This window comes from Arabidopsis thaliana, chromosome 4, assembly GCF_000001735.4.
Source record: "Arabidopsis thaliana chromosome 4, partial sequence".
Lineage (NCBI taxonomy): Eukaryota > Viridiplantae > Streptophyta > Magnoliopsida > Brassicales > Brassicaceae > Arabidopsis > Arabidopsis thaliana.
In genome coordinates, this window is record NC_003075.7 from 11,977,410 (window position 1) to 11,993,928 (window position 16,519).

The 16,519-nt window shown below is 34.2% G+C and overlaps 4 protein-coding genes and 1 long non-coding RNA gene across 7 annotated transcripts; 1 reads left to right on the plus strand and 4 right to left on the minus strand.

Moving 5' to 3' along the window:
• The first annotated feature begins 6,564 nt into the window (after positions 1-6,564).
• On the plus strand, positions 6,565-8,607 carry AT4G22810 (Putative AT-hook DNA-binding family protein). The gene has a single exon (NM_118410.3). It carries the CDS (start codon positions 7,023-7,025, stop codon positions 7,995-7,997), a length of 975 nt encoding a protein of 324 aa, NP_194012.1. The 5' UTR covers positions 6,565-7,022; the 3' UTR covers positions 7,998-8,607.
• A 423-nt stretch (positions 8,608-9,030) lies between these two features.
• On the minus strand, positions 9,031-9,324 carry AT4G07105. The gene has a single exon (NR_142094.1). It is a non-coding gene; the product is annotated as an other RNA (long non-coding RNA).
• Positions 9,325-10,239: 915 nt separating this feature from the next.
• Positions 10,240-11,678, minus strand: AT4G22820 (A20/AN1-like zinc finger family protein). 2 transcript variants are annotated; one of them, NM_118411.4, is made up of 2 exons: positions 11,391-11,678; positions 10,240-11,013 (listed from the first exon to the last, which is right to left on the minus strand). In NM_118411.4, the coding sequence occupies exon 2, from the start codon at positions 10,990-10,992 to the stop codon at positions 10,462-10,464; it is 531 nt and encodes a 176-aa protein (NP_194013.1). In that variant the 5' UTR covers positions 10,993-11,013; positions 11,391-11,678; the 3' UTR covers positions 10,240-10,461. The 2 variants fall into 2 exon arrangements, with proteins under 2 accessions (NP_194013.1, NP_974594.1); NM_202865.1 differs by having other exon boundaries at positions 10,300-11,540.
• A 940-nt stretch (positions 11,679-12,618) lies between these two features.
• AT4G22830 (YCF49-like protein) lies at positions 12,619-14,082 on the minus strand. Of its 2 annotated transcripts, NM_001203874.1 has the most exons (5): positions 13,893-14,019; positions 13,597-13,834; positions 13,247-13,325; positions 13,104-13,172; positions 12,655-13,000 (listed from the first exon to the last, which is right to left on the minus strand). In NM_001203874.1, the coding sequence occupies exons 1-5, from the start codon at positions 13,996-13,998 to the stop codon at positions 12,887-12,889; spliced, it is 606 nt and encodes a 201-aa protein (NP_001190803.1). In that variant the 5' UTR covers positions 13,999-14,019; the 3' UTR covers positions 12,655-12,886. The 2 variants fall into 2 exon arrangements, with proteins under 2 accessions (NP_194014.2, NP_001190803.1); NM_118412.4 differs by having other exon boundaries at positions 12,619-13,000; positions 13,597-14,082.
• Positions 14,083-14,087: 5 nt separating this feature from the next.
• AT4G22840 (Sodium Bile acid symporter family) lies at positions 14,088-16,400 on the minus strand. The gene is made up of 8 exons (NM_118413.3): positions 16,105-16,400; positions 15,911-15,996; positions 15,523-15,647; positions 15,232-15,425; positions 14,902-15,154; positions 14,551-14,804; positions 14,375-14,457; positions 14,088-14,298 (listed from the first exon to the last, which is right to left on the minus strand). Exons 1-8 carry the CDS (start codon positions 16,265-16,267, stop codon positions 14,227-14,229), a joined length of 1,230 nt encoding a protein of 409 aa, NP_567671.1. The 5' UTR covers positions 16,268-16,400; the 3' UTR covers positions 14,088-14,226.
• Positions 16,401-16,519: the final 119 nt, after the last annotated feature.

The following is a 16,519-nucleotide window of genomic DNA, read 5'->3' on the forward strand; positions in this document are numbered from 1 at the left end:
TCTAAAGGGGAAGTGTGTTATTGCATTTAACATAAATAACTTCCACCCTCATCATATTTAGGATTTCACTTAAGTAATTTTTTTGTAAACGAAGTTATATAGTCTTTCTGTAAGAAAAATAAAACAATGGTGGAAAACAAAGCTTGCTTATAATAGTAAATAGGCAGTTGGTAAATCATAATATAATCAGAATTTTCTTCTCACTAGCTAATACTGACAGAAATAGAATATAATAAAATTAGAATTAAGTATCCTAAAAAACTAAGAGATAGTTGAACACACAAATAGCATAGACAAAAGAAAAAATGTGTTTGAAAAAGATACGTGACCTTGGCTTTCTATTTTTCTTTCCAAAAAGCAACAAATAATTGCATAATGCATCATTTTCTAATGAAAATATTATGAATATAAAATACCAACTTTTTATAGGATGATTGGAGATATTTCAACTTTTATTTTTGTTGCTTCTTAAAAAGGAAGAGGACCCCAGAACAAAAATAAAAGGCACGATTGGTAAATTTTCATGAGATGATAAAGATTTGGGGATTTTCACTATTCCGGAATTAGGGATAAAAAGTGGTAGTTGGACAGAACCTTAAGAAGAAAAAAGCAGATAACAAAATTTAGGTTTGTCCACTTTGAGAATTGGAATCGATAATCCAATAAAATATGAGATAAGAAAAAATTCGGATAATGGGTCGGTCCGAACATCTAATTCACTATCTAACTTCTCATCAATTCGACTTAGTATCACCTACAAGATTGAAGATTCGAATAAGTTGGATAATTAAATATTACTCAAATGAATAATTTGGTACTCCATCCTATACCCGAACCATATTCGACCCATACGGCTAATTTTACCTTGTAAAGTGCTACTTCCCTTTTTATGCGAATCACTTTAGCTATAATTTTTTATTTAACAGAAATGATCATATTCTTGAAATAGTTAATGAGACTACATTAAAGAATGAAAAGAATGTGAAATGGAATATGGTATTAGGAATTTAGCATTCAACATATATTCTTACGTCGAATCATTTTGTTCTTTACATATAATCAGTTGCAACTTTACTGAAACATTTATTCAGAAGGATGATAAGAAATAAGTATGATTTCGGATCGGAAAAGTTTATTATTCGTTTATACTTTATATATAGCCCATACCGTAAGTCTTTAACTAGTTAATTCAATATTTTGAGAAACTTATTCGGGTCCAAATACATGGCCCATTTCTATCCCGGTCCATTACAGATTAAGAAACAAAACATGTAAATTACTAACTAACTAGTAGTATTGATTTACTACTACACTAGATAAAGCCCGCCTATTTAGGCGGGTGTACTCGAAATTTGTAAATACTCGAACGGGTCTAAACTTCAAAACCCGAACCCGAATAGGTATCCAAACATATCTCAAATATAAGTATATATTAGTTATATTTATACTTATATATAGAAAATATTAGAATTTTTTTGGATATTTTAGTTATTTTTGTGTATTTTTAGATATATTCAAGCAAAACTACTCGTGTTGTTTTGAATTTTTTTGAAATTTTCAAGTAATTTAATAGATTTGCACACAAAATTTGATATTTCAATATATAAATAAACTCGAACCCGAACCCGAACCCAAACCGAACCCGACCCAAAATCTTAAATTACCCGAACGGGTTCTAAACTTCTAAACCTGAAAACCCGAACCCGAAATACCCGACCCGAATACCCAAACGCCTAGAGCTAATAATTAATATAAAAAAAGAAATCCACAAAAATATTTAGAAACCAAACATTGTTGAAAATATATTTTCTACATATACCGTAAATGAGTTAATTTTACATCATGCAAATTAATATTAAATGAGTTAAAATTAACAAATAAAAATAATTGAAAAGTTAAATCCTATAAGCTAAGCTATTTTTCTCAAAATGTTCTATTTTTCACTTATGATTACATGAGTTAAAGACAAATTTGTTAATTTTCCTTTTGTTGAATAAATGTTAATTGTTTATAAATATATAGACATATAAATTACTATATGTAAATTTGTTTACTTTTTAAGATTCTCTATTTTTTTAGAGAATAAAAAAGTTAAATTTTGAATGACACATGTAAACATCTGATCGTTTGACCTGACACGTGGCACAATCTTATGAGTTAGCAACTTTAAAAACCATACTTTATATAATAAAATTATTGATTTACATGTTTTGTTGCCTAATTTCTCTAATGGACGTTAAACTTCCAAAAAAACAAAAATCCTTCTCCAATAAAATCTAAAAAGCTTCTAAACAATTATATAACCTTGACCAGAAAAAAATTAGATAATCCATGTCAATGTTTTTCTTTGTCAATGCCTATCATCTGAAAATTATAAACACGAGAAAGTTAAAGTATGACTAAAACATTTATTAATGCAAACTTTTTTCTGCAGCAAGTAATGTAAACTGTTGTTTGCGATAAATTTTACAAAAGCGGGAGGTTTGCACCTTTCTACGATATTGGCAATATATAACCAAATCTAACGTCACAATCCAGAGTAATCCACAAAAACTTCTGTGAAAAAATAGCTATTCTTCTCGATTTATATTTGGTAAAAATTCTTCTCGATATTTATTGCTAAATGATCATTAAACTAATGATGAACTCTTCAATAATTAGGTCATCATGAAATACACGTTTTTGCTACAATATTTGTTAGTCATTTCTGCTGAGAGAACGACACTTTTTTTTTTTTTTTTTTCCAAACTTTAAAGGAATCTTTTGTTGAAATACCCTAATATTAGGTTTAATTTTTTTCCAGCCATAGCGAGCGAATCTTATATTCCATATATCTTCGGACAACTGCCATATCTGGCTGGGAAAGCAAAACCTGATTAGAAAAACTCATGAGTTCGTATATTTTAGTTTATCTTGTGGTTTAAGTATTATAGTAATTATTCTTAAGAAGAGATAATTAACTAAAAAATTGCTGTTTGGCAGAACTAAGACAAGTGCTGTTCGGAAACATACTGGTGAGCCAATAGACAAAAGAGAGATTAGCGTTCAGTATATTTTTTAATTGAAATTTGACCCTTGACGAGCTCCTGAAAAGTTGGACGATTAACTTATAATTATTGCATATACCAATAAGTTTTTATTGTTTTAATTTCAGAAGCCCATTATTGTTTATCATGCAAGATTCCATTTCAGACAATGTTCAACATTTAGTTATATAATGAGTGTTTTTTTGTTTTATATCATAAAAGCAAGATTAAAATCCAAGCTGAACCAAAAAGGGAAAACTATTTAGAGATTAATGATATTAGAAACTGAACCCAAACGAAAATACACTACAGAAACTATAGTTTAGATTCAGTTTCACTTCGATCACTGTAATTCCAAAACCAAAAAGTCAAAAACTGATCCAAACAAAAATCTATATGAAACATGTCTAGAAATACTTTCCTCAACACAAACATTTTTGTATATATACAACATAACAGTCTTAAACTTATCACCTCAAAACAAACAGATTCTTTAAAACAGTATAAGTAGTCTCCCTTTTGTGGATAAATATATTTGATCACTTTTTTTAGAATACAATTACTTTAATACATTCAAAATTGCCCATGTTTGGAGTCATATCCAACCATATCTAAGATCACAGTGACAGATTTTTCTTTGTTAGTGGTGAAACCATGTTTCTAAACTGAGTGTGATTATATCAATGTGTAATAATGACAATGAGATTCATAATCAAAAGAACCCTTAAATCATGTGAGGTTTCTTTAAGCTTTAGTTTGTCGTTAGCTTAATTTGTCTCCAATTATGCCGTCTTAATGGCCTTTAAAGCACCCACTTAAATCATTTAATTAACCCACATGCCTCTCCCTCCAAGTTTGACATTAGTCTTCAACTCTCTTTCTATCTCGATACACAGTTTTTTTTTTTTTTTAAATGAAAAGAACCATATTCCTACTTTTGACAATACAAGGTAGCTGATATATTTACACCGCTTATAGATTAGATTAAGTTAGAAATTATTTAACATTCACTTGATATAGAGTTAAGAAATTCATCTCAACATTTATATACATAATTATTTATTACATATGGTGGGGAGGGGACCATTAATTGGGTTCGTGAGAAAAGCAGAAGCACGACAAGGTTTGACGCAAATTAGGTGTCTTCCACGTGGGTCTTACATTTAGATTTTGTTAATTAGCTTAATTTACCAACTTTAACTTAATTTGTAATTACTACAACAAAATCATATTGAAAGAAAAATAGTGTTTTTTTTCCAAAATTTTCGAAACATATCATAAACTTTTGTTATAGATATGAATTCCATAAGATTTGGTTGCTAGTTTGGTACACTAATTGAAACAATTTCTTTATACCATAACTTTCATTTAGTATTTCATAGAATAAACGTTTATGGTACCTTTTTTTTATCGGTGGTTTTCAAAACCAAGAAATAAAAAGTGGTTAAATGTTAAATGCGAATAATTTTAGCAAAACAAACTACAGTACTACCAAATCATCTATATAGAAGTATGACATCAAAATGTGTTTAACAATATCCATGCCTCGATTACTTACATTATAAAGTAATGAAAGCCAAAATAATTAAATCCGCCAATCAACTAATTATCCGTAGAATTCGGGATTGAAAGCAAGCTGTCCTTTTCTCTTTTTAAGAGCTCGTGAACTCACATACTTTTGTTCGATAAGTTTCATGCCTTTCGTATTTAAGATAAAATAATTCGGGTGACCTCATTTCCCAATAATTTTATTGATTTTGGTAATGGGATCAAGAATCATTAACTAACCAACTAATTATTGGAAAATGCAAAGCAATAATCTATAAACACTTCTTTGAAAAAAAGAAAATATTATAGTAGGTTGAAAATGAATAATCAAGCACAAAATTGCATAGCAATTATTGTAAGACTATTAAAGTTAGAAAGAAGCATCATTATCTTCAATTGAACGTACATATGTATTCTTTTTTTTTTTTTTGGTACATGTAACACGTTCACATTCTTTTTAAGCATAATCTGCAATAGGACGTACATAAGGTTTCATGTTTTCCGTTTTAAATGAATCAAATGTAAGTCAACGATGAGGAATACCTTTTCGTGTGTGTGACGTCAACAGTTTAGAAGAACAATATATTGGCGCAAACGCTTATTAATGTCAACATTGGTTACTGCAGCATTAGTATTTAGTAGCACACTCTAACATTACAAATATAATTTGAAATTCGTTTAATTAAGAAAAACAAAACATCAGATGAAAAAAAGAACATACATACATGTATACAACTAGAATCAAACATGAACCTAGAATAACTTTACACCCTTATTAGCCCTAGATCTATCACCACCATGCCACTATACGTAGATTCGATATAACCTCTTGCTTAATTTTATTGGTTGGAATAGATCGGAAAAATTTATCGATGTAAGAAGAAAAAAGGAGTGGGAGGAGAAGGGCACGTGGAGAGAGGGGGTGAAGATCATGAGAGAGCCGACAAAGAGCATCTCTTTAACTCATCGGAGTTTGTGTTTATCTCTCCCAACAGTTCATGCGATGCCTCTGCCTCTCTTATCTTCTTGTTCATTTCTTTTACCCTCTCTTTCTCTCTCACTCGTGGTTTTGGAATTGTCAGCGACATCTTCGCGCTTTCTTGTTAACAGTACTCTCTCCAATGCCTAGTCTCTCCCTATATACACATATGTGTGTATGAACATACTATTTTACAAAGAAACACCTTTAGATCTAGATGATTTTGACAAATGGATCGTTTGACTATCAACTAATTAAGTAAAGGCTACATTAATATAAATATAGACCAACCAGTGTCTATTCAACGCACAACACTATATCTTACTATAACCGTGATGACAAGTACAAAATAACATTAATGATGTGGTTGTTTTATTCAAAGATTTAAAGCAATAAAATAAAATTCATCATCAACAATACAAAGCCATCGTATGTAAAAGATTTATTCTACATATAACCATAGGTGATTGATATTTCTTGTACTTATCATTGGATGAGTTGTAGGTTTGTTATGTTGGTATATATACTAATCAGATCTTCGTAATAATTCTATAGCTAATACTACGTACATGCAATCATTTTTTCTTTTGTCAAACATGGAATAATTTATTATTTAATAGAAAAATGTATCTTATAGATGAAATATTGATATCAACTTTGCGTCTTTTTCTGATGATTAAAAAGTTTGAATCCATGTAACCATTTCCATATAACACCTGTAATGACTCATGTATTAATAGCCGATGAGACTCGAATTCATATGTGTTGAAGAATTACAATTACTAGCTACTAGTTTTTCTGTTGATCTAATGATTCATTATATAACTCGAGGGCTCACAAGGTTATTTACAAGGGAAATTCAAGTTCCAACACAATACATGTTTGGTTTCTTTTGTCTTATCAAATTTTGATGGTTGGATAGTGACTTACTAACGTGTGACGAAATTATAAGGTTTAAGGGCGAAGAGTAAGAGGGGGACCAGAAACACCGCCCATACATAGGAGGAAAGTCACAGTCAAAAATTCATAAGCACAATAACAAATAATCCCATAACTTGGCTTCTTATCTTGTCCCTTTCTTTACTTAACCCTAGTTTACCAATCACAAACCAAAGTTAGACCCACATACACATCTCAATATTAGTTTAAATAAAACCCCACCAAAACCTCCTTTTTCACTTTCCAAATTTCACTTCCTCCAACTCAAAGAAAGAGATCAGAAGCTATAGCTATACACCAAAACTAGGTATAGAGAGAGAAACCCTACAAAATCAAAAGGAAGAAGAGACGAAGATGAAGAAGATCCAGCTTGGATTTCGTTGTTCATCATTACTACTCTCTTTCTTCTTCTAGCTAGCTAGTTTTGACAGCAAAATAAGAAGCAAAAAAAAGGTCAACTAAAAAAGATCTGTTCTTAGATCACTCTCTTCTTCTTTTTTTGATCCAATTCCACCATTGAATCATAGATCATGGATCCAGTACAATCTCATGGATCACAAAGCTCTCTACCTCCTCCTTTCCACGCAAGAGACTTTCAATTACATCTTCAACAACAGCAACAAGAGTTCTTCCTCCACCATCACCAGCAACAAAGAAACCAAACCGATGGTGACCAACAAGGAGGATCAGGAGGAAACCGACAAATCAAGATGGATCGTGAAGAGACAAGCGACAACATAGACAACATAGCTAACAACAGCGGTAGTGAAGGTAAAGACATAGATATACACGGTGGTTCAGGAGAAGGAGGTGGTGGCTCCGGAGGAGATCATCAGATGACAAGAAGACCAAGAGGAAGACCAGCGGGATCCAAGAACAAACCAAAACCACCGATTATCATCACACGGGACAGCGCAAACGCGCTTAGAACCCACGTGATGGAGATCGGAGATGGCTGCGACTTAGTCGAAAGCGTTGCCACTTTTGCACGAAGACGCCAACGCGGCGTTTGCGTTATGAGCGGTACTGGAAATGTTACTAACGTCACTATACGTCAGCCTGGATCTCATCCTTCTCCTGGCTCGGTAGTTAGTCTTCACGGAAGGTTCGAGATTCTATCTCTCTCAGGATCTTTTCTCCCTCCTCCGGCTCCTCCTACAGCCACCGGATTGAGTGTTTACCTCGCTGGAGGACAAGGACAGGTGGTTGGAGGAAGCGTAGTTGGTCCGTTGTTATGTGCTGGTCCTGTCGTTGTCATGGCTGCGTCTTTTAGCAATGCGGCGTACGAAAGGTTGCCTTTAGAGGAAGATGAGATGCAGACGCCGGTTCATGGCGGAGGAGGAGGAGGATCATTGGAGTCGCCGCCAATGATGGGACAACAACTGCAACATCAGCAACAAGCTATGTCAGGTCATCAAGGGTTACCACCTAATCTTCTTGGTTCGGTTCAGTTGCAGCAGCAACATGATCAGTCTTATTGGTCAACGGGACGACCACCGTATTGATCAAATATACACACACACTCATAATCGTTGCTAGCTAGCTAACGATGAATCATGAGTTTAGTGGATATATATATGATTAAAAGAGGTTAGCTTATGAACATTAATAAGAGTTTGGATTCTATCGAGCTTCATTATGTTTGGGTCAACGTTCATAAGATGAACCAGGTTCTTTTTTCTCAAATTTTTATTTTGGTTCGTTTTTAGCTCGTAGATCTTTTTATGTTGATTTTAGTAACATTTTTCTGTTTGTCTTGGTTTTTCTTTGATGAATTCTCATTGCTAGTTTGCATTTGATTTTTGTGTGTGGTTGGCTCTAAGTATGGTTTTTCTTATCAACATTTCAAGGTGTTTTTTTCGACAATTCATATATGTCGTAGCACACTAAATATGAAACTACTTGGATATACAACAACTAATTTATGTGACATGCTTAAGTCATTTTTCCCACTTTGAGGTTTCGACAAGACTTTCACATATATTACTAGTCATAAAGTTTAAGTAGATTCAGAATTTTCTACCCATAAGTATCTTTACACTATAGTTATATATGACTATATCGCACATTACTTTAGATAACTTCTGATGATGATTAATTACTGTTATCTATATCAACTTTCATCATATGTTATGTATGTACTTCTATTGAAGTGACTAAAAAGTTACTTTCCAAAATTAGAAAGGAACTTGTGTTGGTAGCTACATTAACGGGGAACATGAAAACATTATTTTTTCTTATAAGTAAAATCATTTTATCTCGTCCTTAATACAGAGACCCAAAGTTCAATCAATAGGTCAATGTGGATAATGATTACCCTAATAATTGGCTATTACATGATAATAATAGAACATGTCGTTTGCTCGGAGTGTATATAGTATATACATATGGCTGATGGTGATTTAAAATCGCACATATGTAAATAAAGACGATATACATCAAACAGTAATCGGAAATTATATACGTAACGCTCTTCACATATTTATTTTAATTGTGTGAGTAAGCATAAAAGAAAAGCTGCAATATCGGCGGCTTAAACGGGAGAGGCTAACAATTTACGAGAAAATAAATAAAGAAAGAGGTATGGGGGCTTTATGTGCATGTTTTCTTTACATACGCAAGTCTTGTGTGTGTATGTCTTCATAAATGTTCAAATTCGTATGGATATGTGGATAAGGAGACAATACACTTGTTCAACTGCTGCCTTACACGTGAGCTTGCTCGTGAGTACCATGTTCTTTTCGTGACTACGCGCGACTTATACAATCTCATTTGGAAAATGTAAAAATCACCAATAGTATATAAAAGACATGATCACTCATTCATTATCGATTTATGTTTTGAATGAAAACTAATAACTTTTTTTTTTGTATGGCATCAGAGTTCAATAAGGTTAATCCAAAAAAGATGAGATTCAAATCATTTAATCGATCAATGATAATCAATAGAGTGATTACCTCGAATTCATTTGTTAGGATCTCACAGAGTTTCAAGAGAGACAAACATCATTCCATCAATGTTAATTGTTTTGACTTTTGAATTAAATTCATGAATTTTCAAGGTGTTGCCAACATTTTTATAAATGTATAAAGTTAATATATTATCCTTTGTAATTTGTATACTACTTCAGCATCTAGCAAATACTGTATAGTATTATTTAATAGAATCGAGTTTTATATATCCTCAATCTTACATGTGGGCTTTACATGTACAGACCAAATTCCAGGCCCAAAAATATATTTATATATTTAGGCCGATATGGGGCCCAATATGCTATCATGTTGATCAAATAAGATAAAACTCTAATATATATGCCAAGTTCAAATTTATATATTCATGTAACATTGGTATGTTATACCAAGACATAAATTAGTTAGCTCACTTAGGAAACATGACTTTTTTTCGAAGATAAAAGGCCGAGTGTTATCGTTGGTTCATGTATATCTTTATTGTTATGAATGTCTGTATAATTTTGAAGTGTTATAAAATTTCACAATGCTCCCATCTTCAAAATAGGGAGGACGATGAGTATCTCTCTCATTTTAAACTCCCAGTGGTAGGTTTTGCGTGTATATTACGCGGATTTGTTACTGAGAGTTTAAAATGGGAAAGACACTTAGGGGGAAAGCGAACTGAATAGTGGGTCGATGGTTGCCTTGCCATGGTTAACACTTAACACTATCCCTTCTTTCGTCAAAGGTCTATTGGTAAGATTACTTATTTTGTTTATGATGTCTATATTGAAATTGTAAACATGACCAAATTTTTTTTGTAAAAGTGAGATGAGTCAAACTCATTGGCAATTTAGTTTAAGAACAAACTTCATCGATTCACTTTATTACGGAACCAAATTCATCATCCTCTATCCCTTTGGAAACAATCCATTAAAACCATCCAAGACAACCCCCAAATCGGTTCAAATACAAATGAGTAATTACCACCAAAATACTTAGAAAAAACTTCCATATTTCAGAACCTTTGAATTTTATCAGCCTTAACCACAGGATTAGCTTTGGCAATCTCTCCACGTCCAACTTCTTTGAAATCAAAGCTGCAATCATGAGTCTCCGGGTACCGATGTTCGCCGCAGAAAGTGCTCCCGCATTTGCACTTAAACCCCATGATCCCAACCTTCTTGTTACAACACAAACACCGGTTGGTTCGTGCAGGTCTCGATGGCTCGTTCGCCTCAGGAACCGCCGAGGAAGATGGCTCGGCCGAGACAACAACAACTGCCGCCTTTTCGGGTTTGGGTTCCACAACAACAGCAGGAGGTTCTGCTATGAAGAGACTACGAGGAGGAGAAGGCTTGAAAGATTTTTCAACAGCAGCTTTAGCAACTGCTGTTTGAGCTTCCTCAGCACAAATGCCTCTGTAACATTTAGAACAGAGATCCATGTTTGATGGTGATCCAAAGAAACCACATCCTTTAACACATAGCTTTGGCTCTGAAGCTTGCGATTGCGTGAAGCTTGTGCTATCGTTTTGTTCCGATCCCATTCTTACTCTCTTGCTTTTCTTCTGTTACACCACATAAATTCAAATTAAAATTTTACCACTGCGATTATTGACAATATACACGACAAGAAGACAATAGATGAGATTAGTCAGACCAAAGATTCCTCAATGTCAGAGGATCTTTTAAGGTTGTCGGGTTTTTGAGGATTAGATCCATAACAAAAGTACAACTATATTATTGACACAGATCGATTTTGTTTTAGCTACGATAACAACAATTTCGTCATCAAATTATGCAATTAAAAAAGTAGATCTGAGTTTCCGAAACACAAATACTAAGATAACACAAGAATCTAATTCAGATCGGACAAGACACAGAATCAACTAAATCAATCAATCAATCAAAAATACACAAGACAAAGGAGATTGGGAATTTTTACCTGTAGAAAACGGAGATCTCTTTCTTCTGGCGATTTTAAAGAGAATTAACAAACAACGATTCACAGTTTGTGTTTGTTTCTGATCTTCGGAAGTAATCTTCGTTAGATGATTTGTTCTTAAATCGATAAGAATTGAGAACGACAAGTCTTTTTCGTTAATCGAGAACAACAAGAGAAAAATTAGAGAAAAACAGAAACACGTAACTATGGAGGAACATACATGTGTATATATTTATATGGTATGAGTCACGCTACGGTTTTCACTTTTTTTAAGTTGTGTTCTTCTACACCTCCTTATTGTACACTTTCGTAATCTTAACCGTGCGATTCTTTTGGCTGACCTAATCTGACGGTTATAATTTATCATCGAGCAGCTAAACGGAATAATAATGGCACTGTTTTGTAAAATTTCCAAAGTTATGAAGTCAGAACTGTACTTTCGTAGCTGACGTGTATATTTCCTTTATTTTTGAATTCTGACTTTCCATTTTTTTATTAATTGACATTTTTTATCCAGTTTGATCCAAAAAAAAATGATGTAGGTTTTTTTTTCCCATAATAGGAGTACAAACTAATAGGTAAAATTAACAAATTTAAATGTATAAATGGCCTTTGGGGTTGTTTAAGTAATGATTAAGATGGTATTATTGGTGGACTTTTGGGGAAGATAAAGATAAGATATGCCTTCTTCATCACGCCCTGGCTTGGTCTAAACACGATTAACGCGTTGTCAAGATTTAAGTGGAACTTGGTATCTTATTTTAATAATTCGAAAATTTTATTATTTTAAACTTATGTACTTACGTTCATTTTTTTTCTTCTTATTAAGATCCTAACCAGAAATAGCTCAACCACCCCACATTTTTGCTTATAGTTTTTAACTTCAAGAGATTCGGATTTAAAAAAAAAAAAAATTGTCGTACTGTCCCACGTAAAGATTCAATTTTGTGTGTGACAGATGTAAGTTATACACAATGATTTTCTTCAACTAACTAGATTGAGTTTGTTGGCATGTTTTACTATATATGGTCTCGATTTAAGATGATATAACAAAACAAGATAATTAGTTCAGATAATGTTAAACGTTCAATATCTGCATTTTGAGTTAAGATAATCTCAATATCTGCATTTTGATGTCTACTTTTATTTATAATTTTAGCCAAACTTGCCACACTGGGAAAAACGTTATCAGTTTTGGCACTTTCTTTCTTCTGTTTTCTTGATCTCATTTATACAAAAATGGAGAAGTTCTTATGATCACGTAACCAAAATTTATAATTTAATTCAAACTCTAGATTCTGGATAAGACTAAATCTGTGTAACTTGGGTTACTGATATAGGTTGAATGCACATGGATCTTCCTCATATAAAGACTATATAATATACTTAAATCGTTGACATAGAATCTCATAGAACTTTTCAAAGGGGAAAAGAATCTTAGTGATCCTCCAATTAATAATTCAATTATACTTTGCTCATATTGATCGGTTTAGCCATCATGGCTTTTCAGAGACTTCAATTTTGGATGACAACTTGTTGATCCGAAAGGCAGCAATGCAGAGAGTGATATTACCAAACACCGTTAGTGCTGCCTGAAGAGCGACCAACACCTGATAATGCAGTCCAACAATTACACCATTAAGTAGGAGTGAAGAAGCAAACGAAACATATCACAGACTTATAGCTAAAAGTTGGAGTCAAGAGTTTCTTGACCTCAAGAGATTCATCGTTGTAGAAGAAATGCCATGTGCATGCACAGAGAGCTCCACCAAGCAAAGGTACCTGATTAAGAACAACCAAAAAGCTCAGAAAAATGAAATCATGTAATCTAGGAAAACGGCTTAGAGCTTTCTCACCATTCCCCATGAGAGACCTTTCCAAGACTCATAACCCTTTCTTTCTCCATACTTCCATACCAATGCCATCGCCGTAATCCTTTAGTAAAAACAACACCAGAATTAGAAAGACATTACATTTTTCTTGTTTGTTAGCTCCAACTGCATTTCAAACCATAATGAGAGAAGCTTAATCTACATTGTGAGTGAAAGATCGAGACTTTATATGTAGATGAAGCTTCTCTCATAATGATATCAAAAACTCGAAAAACCCACAACATCAAATACTCTCTTGTGTCACTATAGATCAAATGTCAAATGTTTTCTAAGTGAGAATTTCAATCAATAAAGCAAAGGAAGAAGAAGAGAACCATTCGACAACGCTGGAAACATGAACGGCCCAAGTGGGTAAAGACAACGCATTGGACGGTTCGCTTAGCTGAAGAGAATCCACCACCGCCGCCAAAGCAGTAGCATCTGGTCCCGCCGTGATGAAAGCAGCCGCAACCAAACTGGTTCCGATAAGACCCGACAGCGCAACCGGGTCATGAATTAAACTGCGGCTTCGGATCCGAATTACAGGTTCGTTAGAGGTGGTGAGAGAAGAAGCTGGACGGCTCTCAGAATGAATTCGCCGGAAATTGGGTTTGGCGCAGCAGAAAAGAACGGTGGCTGTTGAAGCAATCGCCATGGCTGAGATTTTTCTCCAATTTCCAATTCCCAAGTTCTGGTTTAATTTTAAACCGGTTTGCTGTTGAACCGTCTTTTATCATTTTCACAAACAAAATTAAACTAATCGGTTTATTAACAAATTCTGGTTTTTCTAATTACTTCCCATCTTTGAAGTTGAAGAGAAAAATATAAAGACAAAATGGAGATTAGTACATTAAAAATCTCAAATTCTGTATTGAATTATTTATATTACAAGAAGAATTTTCCAATTATTTGTAGTACATATATATATGTATAATCAAAATGTGGAGTGAAACAAAATCAAAATGTTAAAATGTGTTACTCTTTTCCTTAGACCAGATCAAAACGAGAGTGAACCCCATCAATGACATTACCACCGTCTGCAAAACAAAACAAAAATCTCTATAATCATCATCAATAAAAGATTATGCTATGTCAAAAGGATATGAGACTTACAGATATAGCAGGAGGAATCCCCACAAGAGGATCTTGAAAGAACTTAGTAGCAAGCGCTAGAGCCAAAAGGCTACTCTGCATTCCTGATATATTCACAAACACATTTCTCTTCTCAAATCTTTAAACCAAATTGTACTTTCTTGATAAGATTTTCCAATACCATAAAGAGTTAGTACCAGTTTCATAGGACAATGTTCTTTGCATGGCTTTAGCGTCTGGAGCGTTTCTAAAGACAGAACCGGTAAGGAAGTATCCAGCGAGGAAAGCTGAGAGATGAAACATTGTTACTAGTAACAATATGGTGGCTCCAAATGGAGACATGACCGAGTTTATGTTCAATGCGAGTGGTGCTCCAACGCAGCAAGCTGTGTCGAGAACCGATAGAATCGGGAGAAATGGTCGGATTGCATTTGATACTTTTGGGAACAACCTGTAAAAGAAGAAACAAAAAGGAGATAAAAATGGTTATACTTAGAGAAACAACTTGTGGTTATTTCTAGTTGTAGGCTTGTAGCTATATCTCTCACTTGTTTAGTAGCAATCCTGCAGCGATTGGTGCGATTACAACCTGAAGAATGCTGGATATCATTCCTTTTACATCAACGGGTAGTTTCTTCCCAATGAGCAGGAGTGATAGCATCGGTGTGACAAGAACCGCAGTAGCGGTTGATAGAGATGTCATGACGATGCTAAGAGGTGCCAATGCTGGATCAGTTAGGAATGTCGCATAGTTTGACAACTGAGCTCCACTAACACATGATACCAACATGATTCCAGCACCTGAGAGATTGAGAAAGATTGGTTAATGTGAGAGATAGGTTAAGAGTCTTGAATGATGAGAGACAGGGAGCTTTTACCAATTGGAGTTGGGAGTTGGAAAAGAGAAACAGCAGCTAGGCCAAAGATGAAACCTAGGACAGGCTTTACGAGATATTGTCCAACATAACCGAGGAGGATAGCTTTTGGTCTTTTGAAAGCTTCAAGAAAGTCTTTCTCGTTTGAATTGATACCAACCGCAAACATCAAAAAACCTAAAGCGGGCACAAAGTACCTAAAATAACAGGAGAGTAAAGAAGAGCTTTTTAGCAAACCTCATGTCTACAATTCAAAGTCTTAGATCAATTTGACCTTGTTCCAATGGGAAGAACCTCGACGTAAACCAAGTGAAAGAAGGAGGATAGATAAGAGCTAATATTGTACTCGCCAACACTACATGAGGAAGAATTGAGTTTGCTTTCTTCATTCTATCCACTATAGAAGGCTTCTCAATAACCTGCAAGCCACTTACTAGATTCATGTTGGTTCTCGGAAGTAACATAAAATTCTTAACAACTGAAATCATCAGCAAACGAAGAACAAAGTAGCAAAACTGTGATCCAGGGATGATTTTTAGCTAATCAGATTCAAAAGTAGGATAATTAACAAGTCTTCAATAGTGCAAAATCACATTTTGACATTAAAGATGACACATTTTGAGAAGACTATTCAAACCCAACATAACATAGAATGGAAAAGGAAAGATCCCATAGCGCACACCTTGAATGGATCAGCTCCAGGATCCAAACCCATCTCCGAGAAATTATCAGATGCATATCTACGCCACAAATTCCTCGATCCGCCAACTGTGTATATAGTAGGTTGAAGAAAACCATGAGAGAAGAAAGTGTAAATTTTGCAGGTACCCAACAAGCATAAACGCCTGAGGATCGATGAGAGTAAGATGAACAAACCTTGAGAGATTGGGTCGATGCGAAGTGGAGAACTCAGAGAAGTGTTCGAGAAGATGTTGGGCGGGAAAACTTGAATCCGTTGACTGCGATAAACAGCTCGTGGTAGAAGACGAAGTGTTGACTTTAGGTGCAGGGTCTCTATTGGAGTTGTGATCACGCTCATTTTTTTTCTTTGGACTTTGTGATCTTTCAGATTCTTCAGAAGAAGTGGCGAAACTCTGAGAGTTCTGGGAAATGGAAGAAAGAGGGAGAGATTCAGAGAATCTGGGACCCGAGAATCTGTCGCATCATCAACCTAACAAAACCCGACCCGACCCAGTTAGAGTTTAAGTTTCTGGAAATGGCCCACTGGGCTTTAAGATAATGTATATTTCAAATTATGATTTTCTTATTTTAAAACTGATATTTGGAATAT